We start from the raw sequence: 20,566 nt of genomic DNA, 5'->3' as shown, positions 1-20,566 counted from the left end.
CTTTACTTAATTCATGCTAAGTATTCTGCACTGTGGTCTCCATGTTTTTCCTTCTCTGCCCTTTGCCTTCTTGCTGTTCTCTCCTCTCCAAGTATCTTTGATTCATCTCTAAATTTTTAAACCCAAACCATGCTTTAACATTAAATTCAAATATTCTATTCCCCAGGTTTCCCCTGATTTCTCCTTCTAAAACTATTTCACTGTAGCTTTCTTTATTGGGTTTTTGGAATTTTCCAAATAATGGATTACTTTTATTCAGTATATCAACATCTGGAGAATGCTAAGCAAAACCCCATTGAAAGTCATGCTGAAATGGATTCTTTGTTTGCATTGACTATACGGGTCTATGGTTTAATAAATTAGGGGAGAATGTTAAGTTAGTAAGTAAGTGTTAGTTGCTCAGTTGTGTCCAACTCTTTGTGATCCCATGGATTGTAGCCAGCCAGGTTTCTCTGTCCATGGAATTCTCCAGGCAAGAATACTGGAGTGGGTTGCCATTCCCTTCTTCAGGGTATCTTCCTGACCCAGGGATCGAACCCGGGTCTCTTCTCTTATTGCAGGCATATTCTTTATCATCTGAGCCACCAGGGAAGTCAGGAGAATGTTGGCAGTCCAAATTAAACCCACTTCTTTATGGCAGAACTTCTGACCAATGCCTTTTGTATACTAATGGCATTCCAAGTTTCTAAGAGAATGTTGTATTAAGCAGAAATTCCCAAACTTATTTGAGCAGAAACCACTTTTTCTAGGCACAATTGAGGAATGTTGTTGTAGTGAAAGGAATTGGGACTTTGGATTCAGACAATTGTGGTTGTGAATCCTGATTTCAGTAGTTATTGGCTGTGTGAACAGTTGTTTAAATTCTGACCTCCATTTTTACCCATATTATAGGTTTAACAATATTAAACCCAAGAATTATTATGCTCATTAAATACTAGTTACCTTTACTGTTATGAGTTACAATTAAATTTACTTATTCCTAGGATTTAACACTACTTGAATTATAGCTATAACAAACAAATCATTCATTCATTTAACATACATTAACTAGACAAATATTTGTGCCACTTACTATACTGATGGATATGCAATGCATTTGAAAGAGTCCCTTTACTCAGTAGACTACTATTTTTATCTCTTATATTAAACAGTAAGCTTCTGAAAGCAGAATACATAAGCATTTCATCTCCATGCCCATCTTGGAAACTACTATGCATAAAACAGGTGCTCAAGAACAATCTCCATAGTAGAAAGTAACCCATAGGAGGACAGAGTCCTTATTGATCTTCTTTACCACTGTGTCCTTAGCATATAACAGAGTTTCAAAAAATACCTATTGCATGAAGAACTGGATGAAAGTATAATAAGGTCTATAATTCACAACTCCACAGTTAACTAACCTCCAATAACTTGTTATTATTCCTCACCATTATTGACAGAGATCTTTTTCTAAAAAATTTTTTTAAATTACCTCTATTGAAATTGCTAATGAACTGCCTGATATTGGGACAGAAAGGAATGCATGTAGTTAGATTTCAATAATTATTAATAATTATGCTTTTAAAGAAAAATGTTGAATATATATTAAAACATATATAAAGTTTGATGTTTTAGGAAAAATATTTAGATGAGTAATGTATTTGCCATCTCAGTGAAATGTGCTTTGTGACTTTCTGGGTTAAACAGATTGCCATATCATGTTCTCACAGAATCACTTCTTTATATTCTAAAGAACATTGACATACAAGAAGAGGTAAATTACAGAAAGCATTTTATTTCCCATTTTGGTCTCAGGCTTCTTGAAACAGTTTCAATAGGTCTTTCATCACCAAAGTTAGAAACAAGAATTAAATGATGGGTCAAAACTGGTAGGATTAACTTCTGTCAACTCATTTATACAACTCTATAAAGAGTCTGAAATGCAGTACTTGGATACAATCTCAAAAACAACAGAATGATCTCTATTCATTTCCAAGGCACACCATTCAGTATCACAGTAATCCAAGCCTATGCCCCAACCAGTAACACTAAAGAAGCCAAAGTTGAACGGTTCTATGAAGACCTACAAGACCTTTGAGAACTAAGACCCATAAAAGATATCCTTTTCATTGTAGGGGACTGGAATGCAAAAGTAGGAAGTCAAGAAACACCTGGACTAACAGGCAAATTTGGCCTTGGAGTATGGAATGAAGCAGGGCAAAGGCTAATAGAGTTTTGCCAAGAGAACACACTGGCCATAGCAAACACCCTCTTCCCACAACACAAGAGAAGACTCTACACATGGACATCACCAGATGGCCAACATCGAAATCAGATTGATTATATTTTTTGCAGCCAAAGATGGAGAAGCTCTATACAGTCAGCAAAAACAAGACCTGGAGCTGACTGTGGCTCAGATCATGAACTCTTTATTGCCAAATTCAGACTTAAACTGAAGAGAGTAGGGATAACCACTAGACCATTCAGGTATGATCTAAATCAAATCCCTTATGAATATACATTGGAAGTGAGAAATAGATTTAAGGGACTAGATCTGATAGACAGAGAGCCTGATAAACTATGGACAGAGGTTTGTGACATCATACAGGAGACAGGGATCAAGACCATCCCCATGGAAAAGAAATGCAAAAAGGCAAAATGGTTGTCTGAGGAGGCCTTACAAATAGCTGTGAAAAGAAGAGAAGCAAAAGGCAAAGGAGAAAAGGAAAGATATTCTCATTTGAATGCAGAGTTCCAAAGAATAGCAAGGACATATAAGAAAGCCTTCCTCAGCGATCAGTGCAAAGAAATAGAGGAAAACAACAGAATGGGAAAGACTAGAGATCTCTTCAAGAAAATTAGAGATACCAAGGGAACATTTCATGCAAAAATGGGCTCAATAAAGGACAGAAATGGTATGGACCTAACAAAAGCAGAAGATATTAAGAAGAGGTGGCAAGAATACACAGAAAAACTGTACAAAAAAGATCTTCATGACCCAGATAATCACAATAGAGTGATCACTCACCTAGAGCCAGACATCCTGGAATGTGAAGTCAAGTGGGCCTTCGGAAGCATCACTATGGACAAAGCTAGTGGATGTGATGGAATTCCAGTTGAGCTATTTCAAATCCTGAAAGATGATGCTGTGAAAGTGCTACACTCAATATGCCAGCAAATTTGGAAAACTCAGCAGTGGCCACAGGACTGGAAAAGGTCCGTTTTCATTCCAATCCCTAAGAAAGGCAATCCCAAAGAATGCTCAAACTACCGCACAATTGCATTCATCTCACACGCTAGTAAAGTAATGCACAAAATTCTCCAAGCCAGGCTTCAGCAATACGTGAACTGAGAACTTCCAGATGTTCAAGCTGGTTATAGAAAAGGCAAAGGAACCAGAGATCAAATTGCCAATATCTGCTGGACCATTGAAAAAGCAAGAGAGTTCCAGAAAAACATCTATTTCTGCTTCATTGACTATGCCAAAGCCTTCAACTGTGTGAATCACAATAAACTGTGGAAAATTCTGAAGGAGATGGTAATACCAGACCACCTGACCTGCCTCTTGAGAAACCTGTATACAGGTCAGGAAGCAACAGTTAGAACTGGACATGGAACAACAGACTGGCTCCAAATAGGAAAAGGAGTACATCAAGGCTGTATATTGTCACCCTGCTTATTTAACTTATATGCAGAGTACATCATAAGAAATTCTGAGCTGGATGAAGCACAAGCTGGAATTAAGATTGCCGGGAGAAATATCAATAACCTCAGGTATGCAGATGACACCACCCTTATGGCAGAAAGTGAAGAGGAACTGAAAAGCCTCCTGATGAAAGTGAAAGAGGAGCGTGAAAAGGTTGGCTTAAAGCTTAACATTCAGAAAACTAAGATCATGGTATCTGGTCACATCACCTCATGGGAAATAGGTGGGGAGACAGTGGAAATAGTGTCAGACTTTATTTTGGGGGGCTCCAAAATCACTGCAGATGGTGACTGCAGCCATGAAATTAAAAGATGCTTCCTCCTTGGAAGGAAAGTTATGAACAACCTAGATAGCATATTAAAAAGCAGAGACATTACTTTGCCAACAAAGGTCCATCTGGTCAAGGCTATGGTTTTTCCTGTGGTCATGTATGGATGTGAGAGTTGGACTGTGAAGAAAGCTGAATGCCAACAAATTGATGCTTTTGAACTGTGGTATTGGAGAAGACTCTTGAGAGTCCCTTGGACTGCAAGGAGAGCCAACCAGTCCATCCTGAAGGAAATAAGTCCTGGGTGTTCATTGGAAGGACTGATGCTGAAGCTGAAAGTTCAGTACTTTGGCCACCTCATGGGAAGAGTTGACTCATTGGTAAAGGCCTTGATGCTGGGAGGGATTGGGGGCAGGAGGAGAAGGGGACGACAGAGGATGAGATGGCTGGATAGCATCACCGACTCGATGGGCAGGAGTTTGAGTAAACTCCAGGAGTTTGTGATGGACAGGGTGGCCTGGCGTGCTGCGATTCATGGGGTCGCAAAGAGTCGGACATGACTGAGCTTCTGAACTGACTGACTGAACTGATTAGTAAGATAAAATATTTTATATACCTACCACTCCAATTATCCTTCATACTTGCAGCCCTTAGTTTGATGGTGGTGAGAAAGTCAAATCAAAAGTAGGAGCACTGATCTTCCCTGGTGGTCCAGAGGTTAAGAATCTGTCTTCCAGTGTAGGGGATATGGGTTCAACCCATGGACCGGGAGGATTCCACATGTGGCAAAACAGCTAAGCCCGAGCACCACAGATATTGAGCCCTTGAGCTCTATCCTCCATGCTCTGTGAAAAGAGAAGCCATCAAATCCTGAGAAGCAATGAAGACTCAACACAACCAAAAATAAAATAAATTAATTAACTACATCTTTTTAAAAAGGTAGGAGCACTGGTTCTCCTTACAAGGATGTTATGACATCTAAACCTGACAGTCCTGCAAAGAAAAGGGAAAAACAGTGTAGCATTGTCAGTATAAGTCATTTGTCACTCTCTTTTAATAGCATCTCGTAATTAAAATTTCAGGTTTCAGAAAGGAAGATTGCATTTATCTGTGGTTGACATATATAAGGTTGATGCAAACATAATTACAGTTTTGGACTGTAATTTTAAATCATTACAACCTAGGCTTAAGCACATCTTTATTAATCAAAATAGGAACCATTAGAGTCAACACATTTATGCCAATGAGAAGTTTATTCCTGTCGTGTAAAAATCCATGCCCCAGATTTAAACAAACTGTTGGAAAGCATTTTCTGCCTCCTGCTGGTTCTGGAAGCATTTTCCCTGTAAAAAGTTGTTGAGATGCTTGAAGATATGGTAGTCAGTTTGGGAAAGGTCAGGTGAATATGACAGATAAGGCAAAACTTTGTAGCCCAGTTCATTCAACTTTTGAAGTGTTGGTTGTGCGACATGTGGTTGGATGTTGTTGGAGAGAATTGGGCCCTTTCTGTTGACCAGTGCCATCGGCAGGAATTGCAGTTTTCAGTGCATATCAATTTGCTGAGCGTACTTCTCAAATATACTGGTTTCTCTGGGATTCAGAAAGCTATAATGGATCAGATGGATAGCAGACCACCAAAGAGTGACCATGCCCTTTTCTTGGTGCAAGTTTGGTTTGGGAAGTGCTTTGGATTTTCATCTTGCTCCAAGCACTGAGCTGATCATTGCCAGTGTATATAAAATCTACCTTTTGTCACATGTCATAATCTGATGGAGAAATGGTTCATTATTGTTGCGTAGAATAAGAGAAGACAATGATTCAAAATGAAAATTTTTTTGATTTGTGGTCAACTCATGAGGCACCCACTTATCAAGCTTTTTCACCTTTCCAATTTGCTTCAAATGCTAAATGACCACAACATGGTCAATGCTGGGTTCTTCAGCAACTTCTTGTGTAGTTGTAAGAGGATCAGCTTTGATGATGCTCTTAGTTGGTCACTGTTAACTCCTAATGGCCAGTCACTCTGCTTCTCATCTTTAAGGCTCTCATCTCCTTTGAGAAGCCTCTGGAACCACCACTGCACTTTTCGTTCCTTAGCAGTTCCTGGACCAAATGCACTGTTGATTTTACGAGTTGTCTCTGCTGCTTGAAGAACCATTTTGAACAGTAAGAAAATCACTTGAATTTGCTTTTTGTCTAACATCATTTCCATAGTCTAAAATAAATATAAAATACACATTTAATGTCATTAGCAAAAAAAACGTAAAGTGAGAAATGCGCATTAAAATGATGTATAACATAACCACATTTATTTAAGAATGTATTCCAATATCAGATGGCAAAGTTCAACAATGCAAAACTGCAATTACTTTTCACCAACCTAATAGCTTTCTAGAACTACTAGATATCTCCCCACACCAGATAATAATCCAATGCATATTTTTTTCTCAGTTCTATACAAAACAAAAATTTAACAAAATAACACACAGACCCTCATTGGACACAGAGTGCCGCACAGAACCAAATGACTAGGAGCCATCACATACAAGGGAATCAAGTCAAACTATTACATAAAAGAACAAAATTCTTCCAAGAAAATCTCTTGAACCTCTCAGTCTCAGCCATGTTATTCCTTAACTTTTAGGAAAATTCATCTATATCACAAAGACAGTAAATGTAAATTTAACAAAACATACTCATAATAAATCTAATACACTAGTAAGTTGCAATTTCCAATTACACAAAGTATTAGTTACTTAGGTGGCCTGTTTATATATTATATATTAAAAATTCAAGGGAAACATTTCCAAAAGAAATTGTAAATTATGCATTTATAGTGTCTGCTTTTCCTGATGTACTTTAAAGATTGTCAAATGACTTCGTGTAACAAATAGCAATGTTGTAATTATAAAGTTCTGCCTTATGAATTGTCATATTTATTATTTTAGTGAGAGTTATAAGTTACTAAAATAATTTTCAGTTTTTATGGTATGAAAGTGAAAGTGAAGTCACTCACTCATGTCCGACTCTTTGCGACCCCATGGGTTGTAGCCTACCAGGCTCATCTGTCCATGGGATTCTCCAGGCAAGAGTACTGGAGTAGGTTGTCATTTCCTCCTCCAGGGGATCTTCCCAACCCATGGATCAAACCTGGGTCTCCCGCATTGCAGGCAGACACTTTACCCTCTGAGTCACCAGGGAAGTCCTAATGGCTTGACATTTTTTATGGTATGACATCCTTTTAAATAATGATAGCATTCTGTGTGATTAAATTTATATTAAGATATCTCAAACTGATATGTTTCATATTTTAGATATTGGTGAAAACTAATAGGATTGAGCTCTAGGAGAAAGCATGAAAAAGAGAAACATGCTAATTCAATAAAATGTTGTAGTATATTCCAGAACATCCTTACCTGCAGCTTTGTACATTTCCATGTACTATGTGAATATATTCTGATGAGATTTGGTTGAGTGACCTCTATAGCTCTTCTCCCCATAGGGCGAGTACTGGAAGAAATAGAATTGCCAGGCCTACACAACAAAGTGTCTCAAAACTTCCCTTTGCATATGAAAGATTAAGTAATTGGGAGGAATGAAAAATACAACTGGGGCACACGAAACACCTGAGACTAACATGAGGTGAAGATGCTTTTTAGTGAAACATACATGGGATATTAAAAGATGCAGATTTGGTTAACATATTTAAAAAAATTTTAAGATGATGCATAACTTGAGTATCACCTAATAAACATGATAAATGAATAGCACAAGTTTGGATGTGATACTTGATCCATCTTTACATTTTTGGAACTTAACAGTTAATTTTTGACATTAGTGAACTTTTTTTTTTTTTTGACATTAGTGAACTTTTACTATTTGTTGATAGCACTGCAGATTATATTTCTGGGGAAATGTGGGTATTGCTTTAAATAATTTTATAGCAGCATTAATCACAAATTTTGATCACTTTATAATAATCTCTAGGAAAACACTGTTAGTGATATCAACACTATTAGAAGTTAAAATTATGCTAAAGATAAGACATAAATGTCAAGTACCAGATTTTATTGCTATATTCATGTATAGCCTCATAAAGGTCCAATCAGAGGGTTGCATTTATATCTGAATTTCTAAAGTCATTTGAAACTCCCTATTAACAATTACATATTCATGCTCATTATAAGACTTCTTGGTATAGTATGCTAATTACTTTTCTACACTCTGGCTCCCAAACCACAATGATTCCTGTTATAAAAGTAAATCACTGCAAACTTCAAACAGCATGCATCCTTGAGATGCCACTATTAAAGGATGAACAATGATGGGAAATCTTTGATGTTATCAGATGGGATGGAAAATACACATTTGTATTTGAGTAAATCCTATAGACCGAAGCATTTCTCCCAACCCTTAAATAACCTGAAACCAATTTCAAGTTCCCAAATGCTCTTCAAAGCAACCTACCTTGGAAGTAATGCTGATGGCATTTCAAATTTCAAGGCAGCTTGGTTTTTCCATCTCAAGGCTTCAAGCAGATTTGAAATTTCACTTTCAAAGAGAAAGGACATTACCTACTTTTACCCAAACCACTAGTCTCTGGTTTGATGAACAAAATGTCATAGGTAATGAACTTACCTATGATAATAAACGGATGATATGTAACCCGGTAACTCAGAGTTTGAATAATGCAGCTAATTCTAGACAATTCGAAAATGTAAGTGTTTAGATACTTAATGCTTCAGTTTTTTTTTTCTTTTTCTGGTGGTGCTGACCAAAAGTTGGAATATAAGCTTTGGGCCTGTGGCAGGGCCAGTGTACCCAAGTGTAATTAATCCATCTCCTGCTGAATGGAGCATCTGTGAAGCTGAAGACAAAAATCAGTGTGTGCCTGACTCCTGGGCCCATGGGGCGCCTGGGCCACACAATTCAGAACATTCATACTGTGAATAATCCCTGTAGCAGGAGGGTAGGTCTGTGGCTTCGTAAAAGGATTTAGATTTGTGGTTAATAGAAACATCCATGAGCCTCTTTGGGCAAAAGGATACAGTAGCCCTCGTGAAGTTTCCCTAGCTTTTAATTAGGTTTCCTTTGGTTGCTTTAAGTAAAACGGGGGAGTGAAACCTGAAGTTATCGTCTTGGGATACAAAATATTTGTATGCGGTTTAATATCCTGAGCCTGTTTTGTTGTTGCTGTCTACATTTTGGAAAGAGCCCTCGTAGTCCTAAGGAACTACGCACCGAAGGTTTCTCAGCCCTTTGGTGACTGTAAATTTACTGCCGCAGCCTTTAGAGGAAGTGTTTCTTTTCCAGTAACTGACTTTCTGCATGAGCAGAAAAGGTACAAACAAATAAAACAGGCAAGAGTATTAAACACCAGAGTGGAGTTAAAAAGGTGGCAGGAAAGGAGAGAAGACTGCTCCATCTTTGTACAGGTTTCTAGACATCAGAAAAATTAGAATAATTACAATGAGACAAGAAAATGAAAGGCCTAAGCCAGGACCAGGAAAGAGGAAGGAAAGTGGTGCTATTTGTTCATAAGTAGGTTTTCACTGTGGAGATTTGTTGTATTAGTAGGACATTGGCTAAAATAATATAGTAATCTTTTCAAGGATTGGGATATGCCAGTTACTTGAAAATTCTTTTTAAGCTGATCACTATTTAAACATAAAAGTGTTACTAATTTCCAAAATTTTAAGGTAACATTAAATATATTTAATAAATGTTTGAAAATAGAGTCACCCCATTAGAACCTTGCCCTGCCTTGGCCTTATAAAACCCACTTTCCTGGGCTTCATTCCAGTTCAGGGATTCATGAGTTGGGCTTAAAGACTTCGTTGTTTCTGTGACTCAACTCTCGTCCGCTTGTGATGGGAAGAATTATCTATCCTCTAATGAGTCAGCATCTGCCGTTGTTGGGGGATTGTTAATTTCCCTGAGTGTTTTTATCCCTATGAGAATGTCCTAGATTTTAGGGTGTATACTGAAACACTCTTTTTTAGAATCTCCAGATGACACCTCTTTCATGTTTCTTATGCCAAGAAGTCATGATCAAACATTTTAAGAAATCATAACTTTTATGAGCTACTTAAACTCTATATCCTATACATGTCATTGTATCATATGTCATTTCATTTATACATTAATATATGCATGCATTTTTTATTCTCATCTGATTATGTCATCTTCTTAAAACACTTGACTCTCAGAAAGAAATCCCAAATCCTAAACATGGTGTACAACAGTGGTTCTCAAACTATAGCATGCATCAGAATTCTTGGAGGACTTGTTAAAATGTTGCTGGGCTGGACTCTCAATTTTTCTTTGTCACAGAGTCTGGAGTGGAGCCCAGGAATTTGCATTTTCAACAAGTTCCCAAGTGATGTTGATAAAGCTGTTCTGTGGGCCATACTTCGAGAACTGCAGGTTTACAAGAATATCTATGAATAGGTCACTTTCTTGTCTCTGGGTTCATTTCATGCTAGTATTCTCTGTGTCCAGTGCTCAGGTATCTTCTCCTGGGTTCCCAGTCTCCTCCTTCCCTTTCCTCTTCTTACCATGTGTCCTGTCCCTCTGCCCATGTGATTTAATCAGTCTAACTCATGCAGGATCCTTCATACTAAGTTGAGTCTCATTTTTATTCACTCTCATTACTTCTATACTTCTTTGCAGCATTGAACACAATTGTAATTAAATAATAAATTTATATATTTATTATAACTCTAGTTAATACGTGCCCTTCTCACAAAAATAAGGGTTCATTAAGGGCAATGACTATCTTACTCATCAGAATTTCGTAATTACCCAGTGCAATATTTTCTACGTAATTGATGCTTGATAGATATTTTGCCCATGAGTGAATGAATGAATAAACAATACAAAGTAATGTAATTAATTTTTCTTACTGTGCTCATGCATGATGCTCAGACATCATTTATGCTCCTACTCCCTAAAGGGTGTCCCTTCCTGTTCTCTCAAAGACACTCCATGCTAGAAGTGTGTGCAAGAAAAGTGGCAGTTACCCACTTAGGTTGTTCAGGTTAATTTAATTTTTCTTGCTCGATGCAAAGAGGCATATTTCAGGATGAATCTCTGAGCTAGACTTTGGTATCACAAGATAAATACCCTTAAAATGATAATCCCAGACTCAAGATCAAGTTTTATTATTTTAGGATTATATAATGTTGTGAAATAAATTCCAATTATTTGAGCATTTTAACTGGAATTCACCTTATTTTTCATAGGATTTTGGTTACATTGTTATTAAAGAGAAATATTTGGGCTTTCAAAAATTCATGAAAACTTTAAAGTCATTCATTCTCTGGCTAGAACAGCAGAGGTTTTTTAACTAAGGCTAATATTTCTTTCAATAAAAAACAATGTGCCTTAATTATAAGTGAAGCCATTTCAAATGACTTAGTTTTTTAAAAAATCACCATATATTTATAAAATACTAAATCATATAATAATAAAACCTAAATATATATAGTTGTGTATATAAATAGGCATATTAGTGATTTATATACCTATGATTATTGTTTTATGTCATTCTCTCTCATTTTATGTAAAGAATTAGGTAAACCTAGCACATGGGTATCTTACACACAACCTATATAATTAAGATAAAATCCTTAGAAGATGTTAAATTCAAGTTCATGTTTGAATACACAGAGAAAGATAACTTGGTGGTGGGTGAATATTAGGTAATAAAGGGAAAGGATTTTTGTGGATAGATCTAATTCACTTTCATCTTCTGATGAATCCAGAAGATTTCAAATAGCAAATAAGAGAACGAGACAGCTGTGAATCAAGTAACTGGAGCTAGAAGAAAGTCAGAGGAGATGAGAGGTAATATGTGATTTGTTGGTCCATGGCATTAAGAAGGATCACTGGGGGAAAAATTAGGTATGATGTTTTGTATTTTGTTAGTGCAAGTCTTCTCCTGACTTAAATCTTCCTTTGCCTTGGCAGGTCTCATTGTCCGGGAAGTGAGCATCGAGATTTCACGCCAGCAAGTGGAAGAACTCTTTGGGCCTGAAGATTACTGGTGCCAATGTGTGGCCTGGAGCTCGGCAGGCACCACCAAGAGCCGGAAAGCCTACGTGCGCATCGCATGTGAGTCACTAATCAGGGGCATTGTGGGTTCCAGAAGCTAAAGGAATATGGAAAAACTTGACCACACCTGCTCTGGTGTCGAAGAACCCTGGTTGAAAACTGCTCCCAGACTTCTGCATTTGAGCTACACTTTCCCCTTAAGTCATCAGAATATCATTTCATTTTTTGTTTCGAGGCACTGAGTAATGTTCCTTTAGGGGTGTGAAAGAATTAGTGCCATTTTCAAAAGACTGAATGTTCTTTTTTAATCTAACAATAATTAGGCTATAGGAAAACAACTACATTCCTTTAATGAGTTTATTCTGCCAATTTGTTAGGACAGTGTTGACTAGTTTTGCTATTAGAAATAGAAATTACCCGGCAAAGCTTCTCTGTTTATTTTAGAACTGTTCTAATGGATCAAAAAACACCACTATTTCCCAAACTATATTAATTTCTAGAGTATTTCAGGGAGATATTTCTAATATACGTTCAGGGAGAGGTTCAAAGGGTTCCATAATCAGTAAATGTGGGAAATACTTTTTTGGACAAAGTTTCATTGCAAAACTTTCTAGATTCTTTAATATGCCAATGTGCATATTATGCCCAAGGAGGAGATGTTGCCTGCAGCTCTTTCTGCAGACCCTTTTCTCAGTGAGTACTATTCACACCTTGAACAGCATGAATGCTGCTTTAATGTCTGAAGCTTCCATACTGAGAAATTTCCTCAAGTGTGAGACCACTGAAACCCATGTAAATTTTACTGTCTGAATTCCTTGGCGTGTCTGTTCCAGCATGTATGCTAAGTTGCTTCAGTTGTATCTGACTCTGTGAGACCCCATGGACTGTAGCCCACCAGACTCCTCATCCATGGGATTCTCCAGGCAAGAATACTGAAGTGAGTCACCACGCCCTCCTCCAGGGTATCTTCCCAACCTAGGGATCGAACTCTTATCTCTTGCATCTACTGCATTGGCATGCAGGTTCTTTACCACTAGAGCCAACTGGGAAGCCCCTTGCATGTCTGCAGTTTATTAAATTTCAATTTGCATTGACGTCAGTGTCACTTGCCTCTAATATGTCATTGTGTGCATGCCTGCTCAATGTCATATGCTCAGTCAAGCATGCTCAGACTATAGTCCACCAGGATCCTCTGTCCATGAGATTTCCCAGGCAAGAATATTGGAATGGGTTCCCATTTTCTCCTCCAGGGGATCTTCCTGACCTAGGAATCAAACTCCTATCTCTTGCATCTCCTGCATTGGCAGGCAGATTCAGACTCTTGACCACTGAGCTACCTGGGAAGTCACCAAGTTCAAACAGTTTTGACTCCGATGCTTCCCACAATTCCTGTTCCTGCCTGTTCTTTCCGTTCTGCTTGATCTAGATCCCAACCATTACAATCACGTAGCAGTTAGTGTCCATGATTCTAGTCTTTCACCTTTTCCAGCCCTTCCTCCATATTACCACAAATGCAAGATTCTGGAAGATTCCTAAAACTCAGGTCTTACCTCAGCTCACCTCCATCCCTGCTTAAAATTTCATAATGGCTTCTGAGATAAAGTCAAAATTTCCTACAATGGTATAGATCACTGTATTTGTTTACTAGAGCTGCTGTAACAAAATTCTACCAACTTTTGGTTTAAACAAGAGGAATTTATTTTCTCACAGTTCTGGAGGCTGGAGTCCAAGATCAAGGTGCTGGCAATATTGGTTTCTGCTGCAGCCCCTCTCCTTGGCTGATAGATGGTCATCTTCTCCATGTCTTCACATGATCTTCCTTCTGTAACTGTCTGCATCCAGATTTCTCTTCTTATAAGGATGCCAGTCATATGAGGTTAAGGCCACCCAAATGATCTCATTATTACTTAACCACCTCTTTAAAGGTCATAGCTCCAAATACCTTCTGAGGTATACTGGGTGCTCAGATGTCAACTTGTGAATTTTGGAGGGGGGGATACATTTCAGCCCATAACAACCATATTTCATTGTCTACATAATGTAACCTAAGTTTCTAGCTCTGACTACAAAGAATGTCTCTGATCTAGTCACACTAGATTAGAAATATTTCCATTTCTTTGTTTTCAGCTGTTATTCATCCTGAAGCGCTTTACCTTTCTTTTACTTCCTTTCATTATTTGTAAAAATTCACTTATTCAACAAATATTTACTAAGCATTTACTCTCTTATTGAAATAATTTTAGGTATTTGGTATGGAGCCAGAATCAAAACACATAATGATCCTTGCCCTCAAGAGGCTTGTGACTCTGAACAAGTTGTTGTTGTTTAGTCGCTAAGTTGTGTCTGACTCTTTGCGACCCTGTGGACCATAGCCCATCAGGCTTCTCTGTCCATGAGATTCTCCAGGCAAAAATATTGGAATGGGTTAGCATTCCCTTCTCCAGGTATCTTCCTGACCCAAGGATCGAATCCACATCTCCTACATTACAGGCTTTACCTACATTATTCTTTACCCCTGAACCACCAGGAAATTCAGGGCACACTCTTAATGAAGTAAATAATCAGTAACAGAGCAGATGGTAAGTGTTATGAAGAAAGATAGTGGGGGGAGGGGGTATGCTGTGCTGGGGACGGTGGTCAGAAAAGGCCTTCAGAAGAAGCTGGCAGTTGAAGCAACCTGAAGAAAGGGAGAGGGGGAGTCAGGCAGAGGGGACAGCGAGTGGCATAAATGCAAATGCCCTGAAGCAGGAATGTTTGCTGGCACCATGAAGACTGAATTGGCCACAATGGCTGGACGAGGGGGAGGGGGAGGAGCCTCCTAGATGAGTTAAGAAAGGTAAGGACAGGAAGGGCAGTGTGGAGATGGTCTAGGCCCTGTGGGTGTAACTCCTTTGGTTCTCAGTATGAAATGGGAACTTTGGAATGTTTTCTGCAGAGGCGTTCATGCCCTGACTTCCATTTTAGCGGAACACCTGACTACTCTGTTGGGAAACGATCGTGAGAAGCAAAAGCAGATTCAAGAGAGCCCAGTTAGGAGGCCGCAGCTGTGAGAGGTGTTAGGGCAGCCTGGATTAGAAGCTGTGGCACGGGCGAGACCTAGATTCTAGATTTATTTAAAGGCAGAGGTAGTGGGGTATTTTTTTTTTTTGAGAAAGAGAACGGTTTGATGTGGAACGTGAGAGAAAGAATGATTCAGAAGGCCTGAGCTTGTTGAAGGATTTTTCAGTTGTCTTTAGTGAAGTCATTCTTGCCTCATCAGTCTCCAGAATGATAGGGGTTCCTTTCTCAAACCTTTCAGACCAGTACATCCATCCTCTTAATGTCGGGCTTGTCTCCTTTGAATTATATTCGCTTGTTGTAATGTCTGTGTTTCAGGCCAATGAGTTCCTTGAGATCCATTTTGCTTAATTCAGCTTTGCTTAACTGTATATCTTCAGTGCTCAGCACAATGCCTAGAACATCAAAGATGTTTAATAAATTTTGATCAATTAAGACCATTATAACCATCATTGCTCTCTATTAATCATTCCTCTCTGAGCATGTCTAAAGGGATTTTTTCTCTTTGTCTTAGTGGGTTCTCTATGAAGTAGACTCTGAGATGGAGACATGCATGCAGGTAATATATTAACGAGTATTCTCTGGAACAATATCTGTGAAGGAATAGACTTGGGCAGAGGGAGAAATTGAACTGCAGTTCAGGTACAACAAAAGACGATGCCATAGGGGACACTGGAGTTAGGATGGCCCTCCAGAGCTGTCCCACTGTGAGGCACAGGAGTGAGCGGACCTTTATCCCCAACATTGACTAGTCCGTGGATGTGGCCCCTTTCTTTTCTGTTCACCCTCACCAACTTGTATGACCTGGGTCAAGTCAGCTTGTCTCAACGGAGGGCAATTTCTGGAGGGAGAGTCTGGGAGCCTTCACTATCAACACTCCCAACAGAGGGGATCAGTCCTGAAAATGGATGTCATCCACTACAATCATCTATCGCACATCTGTTAGATTTCATTTTATTAATTATGAAGTAAAAAGATACTTTCAAACATTTTAAAAAGAAACAATTGAATTGCTTTGGTGAAATAATTAAATGAATTCAAAGTTAGCTTCTAGTTATATTCAAAGAGGCACAATGATACAAAACTATCTTTCATTGCTATATGTTCATTAATAGCAAGTATAATAGGTATTTAAAATTGCCAGTCTACAATTTATAATAAATTGACTTGCTTAAAAGCTGAAGTTTAATTAATTAATTAATTAATTACTTAAATTTTGGCTGTACTGGGTCTCTGTTGCTGTGCTGGCTTTTCTGTAGTTTCTGCAAGCAGTGGCTGCTGTCTAGTTGCTGCAAGCAGGGGCTGCTGTCTAGTTGTGAGGTGCAGACTTCTCACAGGAGTTCTTCTCTTGTTGTGGAGGACAGGCCCTAGGGCTTCAGTAGTTGTGGCTCCCGGGCTTAGTTGCTCCATGGCATGTGTGATCTTCCTGGATCAGGAATCAAACCCCTGTCTCCTGCGTTGGCAGGTGGATTCTTTAACTGAGCCATCACGGAAGCCCCAGAAGCTGAAGTTTAAAGGCTTCATTATTACAAATCATGACTCTTGTGTGGTGCCAACTTCATATATATTCATGTATTTATATGTATTCATGTATTTATAACACATAATGTATCTAATAGTATTAATATTTATCCTATTCTCTTTATGTAACCCTGTTTCCCATATCAAAAACTACAAACATTTAAGAAACCTTATCTTTGTTTGCAGAATAAACTTTTCTATTTATTTCACGGCTTTTAAATGTAGTTTGACATTTTCAAATAATAAGACAAACCCTTCTTCTAGTAAGACATTAATTTGCCTGTAGCACCTTTTCATCTTCATGTATTAAGACTGAAGAGCATTTTGCTTGTACTTCCATAATTAACTGAACTCATAGGTTACTAGTCAAGGAACAACATCCAATATATAAAGATTTACTCATACAGACTTACCTCATGATGAAAAGTTAAATTTCAAATTCTCCTTGTCGGAGCTGATCCCTACCAAGCATGCCCTCACTAATGTTACAGAAAGGTTGCAGATTCTCTGGTTTGCTCCGTTTCAAGCCAGCCGGGGTGCTTTACCCAGTAATATGTGACAGATGGCTGTCACATCAACTGCAATTAAAGTTTAAATTTTTTTCAGGTAAAGATAGCCATGATGCTAGAGATAACTAAGTTCACTTGCCTCTCATCTCATTTGATCTATTGTGTGAATAGTGTACACTATGTGTACTATACTATAAATAGTGTGTATATGTATATAGTACATATGTGTGTGTGTACTAAAAAGGGGGCCATAGTTCTTCCACGAAAAAGCTCTATTTTAAGAAGTTTATAAAGTAGAAATGAATATTAGCCATTCTTTTATTTATTTAAGTTTACTTATATATATTTTGTATATTCAAACTACATAAAATACAAAAATAATTTTGTGATTCAATCAGAGCAGAGGGAAAATAGGAAATAGGACAAAGTTAGGATTTGGCCAGGAATGAGCTGGGGACACAGCGTGCCTGCTCTGGAATCACACGTGTTTACCAGATGGCAGGGTCGATGCCTCAGTGGGTGTGGCAGCTTCCTTTGGAGGGGAAGGGTTTCTTCTGAGGGGACTCAGAGGGGCGCTGTAATAACTGTCTAAGTAGAACCCCGTGGGGACGCAGCTGCCAGTTTCATTGGGTTGTATCTTCCAGTGTCCCTCGCTATAGTCAATGACAAAATTCGGAGTGTTCAAGGGAGGAAAATGTAATTCAGGGAGAATGTCATCAAACCCTGTGTCTCTTTAGGAAATGTCTTGGCTCCTGCTGCTGATGTCGTGATCATTGATGATGTCGTGGTTGCTGTTGTCAGGGGATGGTGGGCATTATGTGAAAAGAAGAGCAAAGTGGAGTGGTTGGAGCAAACATTTGGGGCCAGGTCGACCTATATATTCAAATCCTAGTTCCATCACTTACTAGTGTGACCTTAGTCAAGCAATTTAACCCCTCTGAGACTTAGTTCCGTCAACCATGAAATGAAAATGATAGGGTTATTTTAAGATTAAACTAGGATAAAGTTGTAAAGCATATGGCATAGTGCCAGACACAAAGCAACTGCTCAGTGAATGATAATAGTGTTCATAACAACATAGATAATGATTCGAATGACTTTATTTGTGCATTCTGAAACTTAGTAGTACCAAGTTAACTTTGAAAACTAAAGAGTTTTTCCTTCTTTCACCACTTCCTGCACACCCTGGGCTGTCAGTCCTAGAAGCTGAAGTTGTCTGCCAATTCAAGTATAATTGGACTGTAATTTTGTCCCTGCGCCTGAGGATGGAGGAGTCCTCTGCATGTCCACCCTTCTCAATTCAGGAGTTACAGTGGATCTATGTGCACAGACAGTCCATCTTCCTGGGGATGTCAGGATAGTTCCTAAGGAGTTTCTCTTTCTTCTGTGTACAAACCTATAAATCACAGCCACCATCACAAAGGCCACTGACTACAAATTGGAATAAGACAGTTCCTGGGAAGAATTAAGGAAGAACAGGGTAGACTTCTCTGCCCTGGTCTCATAGTTCACTCCTCTTTTTCCCTGAGATCTGAGCTACCTTGTGAGCCACCTGTGGGTGTCACACGGGCTGTGTTTACATCTGTAAGTCTGCAGTGCCTAACACACTGTCCAGAACAACAGTATCTGAGGAAATATGATGCCAGCCACATGTCATTTCAATTCTTCTTGTAGCCATCCTTAAAAAAGTAAAAAAGCGAATATAAAAGAGGCCAAATTAATTTTAATAATATGTTAGTTAGTCCACTCTATCTAAACTATCATTTCAATAAAATATCCAATATAAACAAGTATTCATGACAAGTTTTACATTCTTTTTTCATACTAATTTTTACATTACTTCTTAGCTAGGACTAGCCACAGGTCAATTGCTCCATAGCCACATGTGTCTCACATTGGATAGATAGGCTCTGAAATTCGTATAATAGAGGAACTGTTGCAATCACTCTTTCACCTCACATAGTTTCTGTGTGTGTGTGTGTGTGTGTGTGTGTATTCATGACAAGTTTTACATTCTTTTTTTCATACTAATTTTTACAGGACCATGCACAAGTGGTGAAACACTAGAATCTATTCTGTTAGCAAATTTTAATTATGCAATATCATATTATTAACAGTAGTAACCATGGTGTACAAAAATATCCCCAGAACTTATTCATGTTGTAACTGAAAGTTTGTACCCTTTGACCAACTTTGGATGGTTCCTTCAATTCTTGCACCAATACTGGTGTGACAGGTGTTATTATCCTCATTTTACAGATGAGGAAATGAGGGACAAAGAGAAATTTGAAAACCTGCCCAACGGATTTCCCTGGTGGTCAGTGCCTAATGCTTGGCGCTGATGATGCTGGGGACCCAGGTTTGATCCCTGGTCAGGGAGCTAGAGGACCCTACATGCTACAGCTAAACATTCCACCTACTGCAACTAAAAGATCGTGCTACAGTGAAGATCTCTGCATGCTGCCAGTAAGACCTGGTATGGTCAAATTAAATAAATAATTTTTAAAAAAAATAATTAAAAAAAAAACCTGCCTGAGTTCAAAGCTCATGTATGGAGAAGCAGGTCAGATCGGCAAAGAAGTCCATGCCTTGAAGCAACACACTGGATACAAATAAGAGAGGAGGTGACAATTGATTTTTGTGTCAGTTGGCAATTTACAAAAATATCTTGTTTTCCACATGGATAATGTTATAGGCTGATTATTATTTACAATGCAGAAATGTAAGAAGGCTTTGGGTTCCCACTTCTCTCCTGTTACATGGTCTGTTGCAACCACATCAGTTTCTTTGCTTAGAGAATGTAATACACTGATGCCAATAGCTCTTCCTTCGCACGTGGAACATTCTCCCCTACTCTACCTGGGGAAGAATGTAAGAGTGGCTCACTTCCTTCTTTCATTCAGATTTCTGACAAGACAGCAGCTCTTTAAAAACCAGGTGTTTGGAAAGATTTAGGTTATACCATGACAGAATTGGCAGCCTAATAAAGCTTGCCAGCACACCAGAGTAAATGGCCTGGCTTCTAACGTGCATTTCCGAGCTGTGGTTTGATCCCTTGTATGGCTGTTTAAGTCCTGGTGGCTCAGTAGTAAAGAAGCTGCCTGTCAATGCGGGAGACATAGGTTCGATCCCTGGGTTGGAAAGATCTCCTGGAGAAGGAAATGGCAGCACACGCCAGTATTCTTGCCTGGGAAACCCTGTGAACAGAGGAGCCTGGCAGACTATAGCCCACAGGGTCACAAAAGAGCCAGACACAACTTAGTTAACTAAACAACAAGCCCATTATAAGTTACAGAGGCCAGATTTTGAATTAGATGAGATTAATTATACAATTTAGACATTTTTAGATCAGATAAATTTTTAACAATAAATATCTCATTTCATATAAATGTCAACTGTTGTATTAATTAGTTCATCATGTGGTTCCTGTTTCAAGATTAAAAACCACAACACATTCCTGATGGCATTAGT

At 38.5% G+C, this 20,566-nt stretch overlaps 1 protein-coding gene across 2 annotated transcripts in view; it reads left to right on the top strand.

Annotated features, from left to right (window-relative positions):
• Positions 1–20,566, top strand: part of UNC5C (unc-5 netrin receptor C) — a 397,240-nt gene that overhangs the window by 246,279 nt on the left and 130,395 nt on the right. For both annotated transcript variants that reach the window (XM_070452160.1, XM_070452159.1), the window contains exon 3: positions 11,925–12,068. In XM_070452160.1, the coding sequence (XP_070308261.1) occupies positions 11,925–12,068 (144 nt within the window). The remainder of the gene's footprint in view (positions 1–11,924; positions 12,069–20,566) is intronic.

The sequence above is a fragment of the Odocoileus virginianus genome, chromosome 21 (assembly GCF_023699985.2).
Source record: "Odocoileus virginianus isolate 20LAN1187 ecotype Illinois chromosome 21, Ovbor_1.2, whole genome shotgun sequence".
Lineage (NCBI taxonomy): Eukaryota > Metazoa > Chordata > Mammalia > Artiodactyla > Cervidae > Odocoileus > Odocoileus virginianus.
This window is presented reverse-complemented; position numbering and strand designations above follow the sequence as displayed.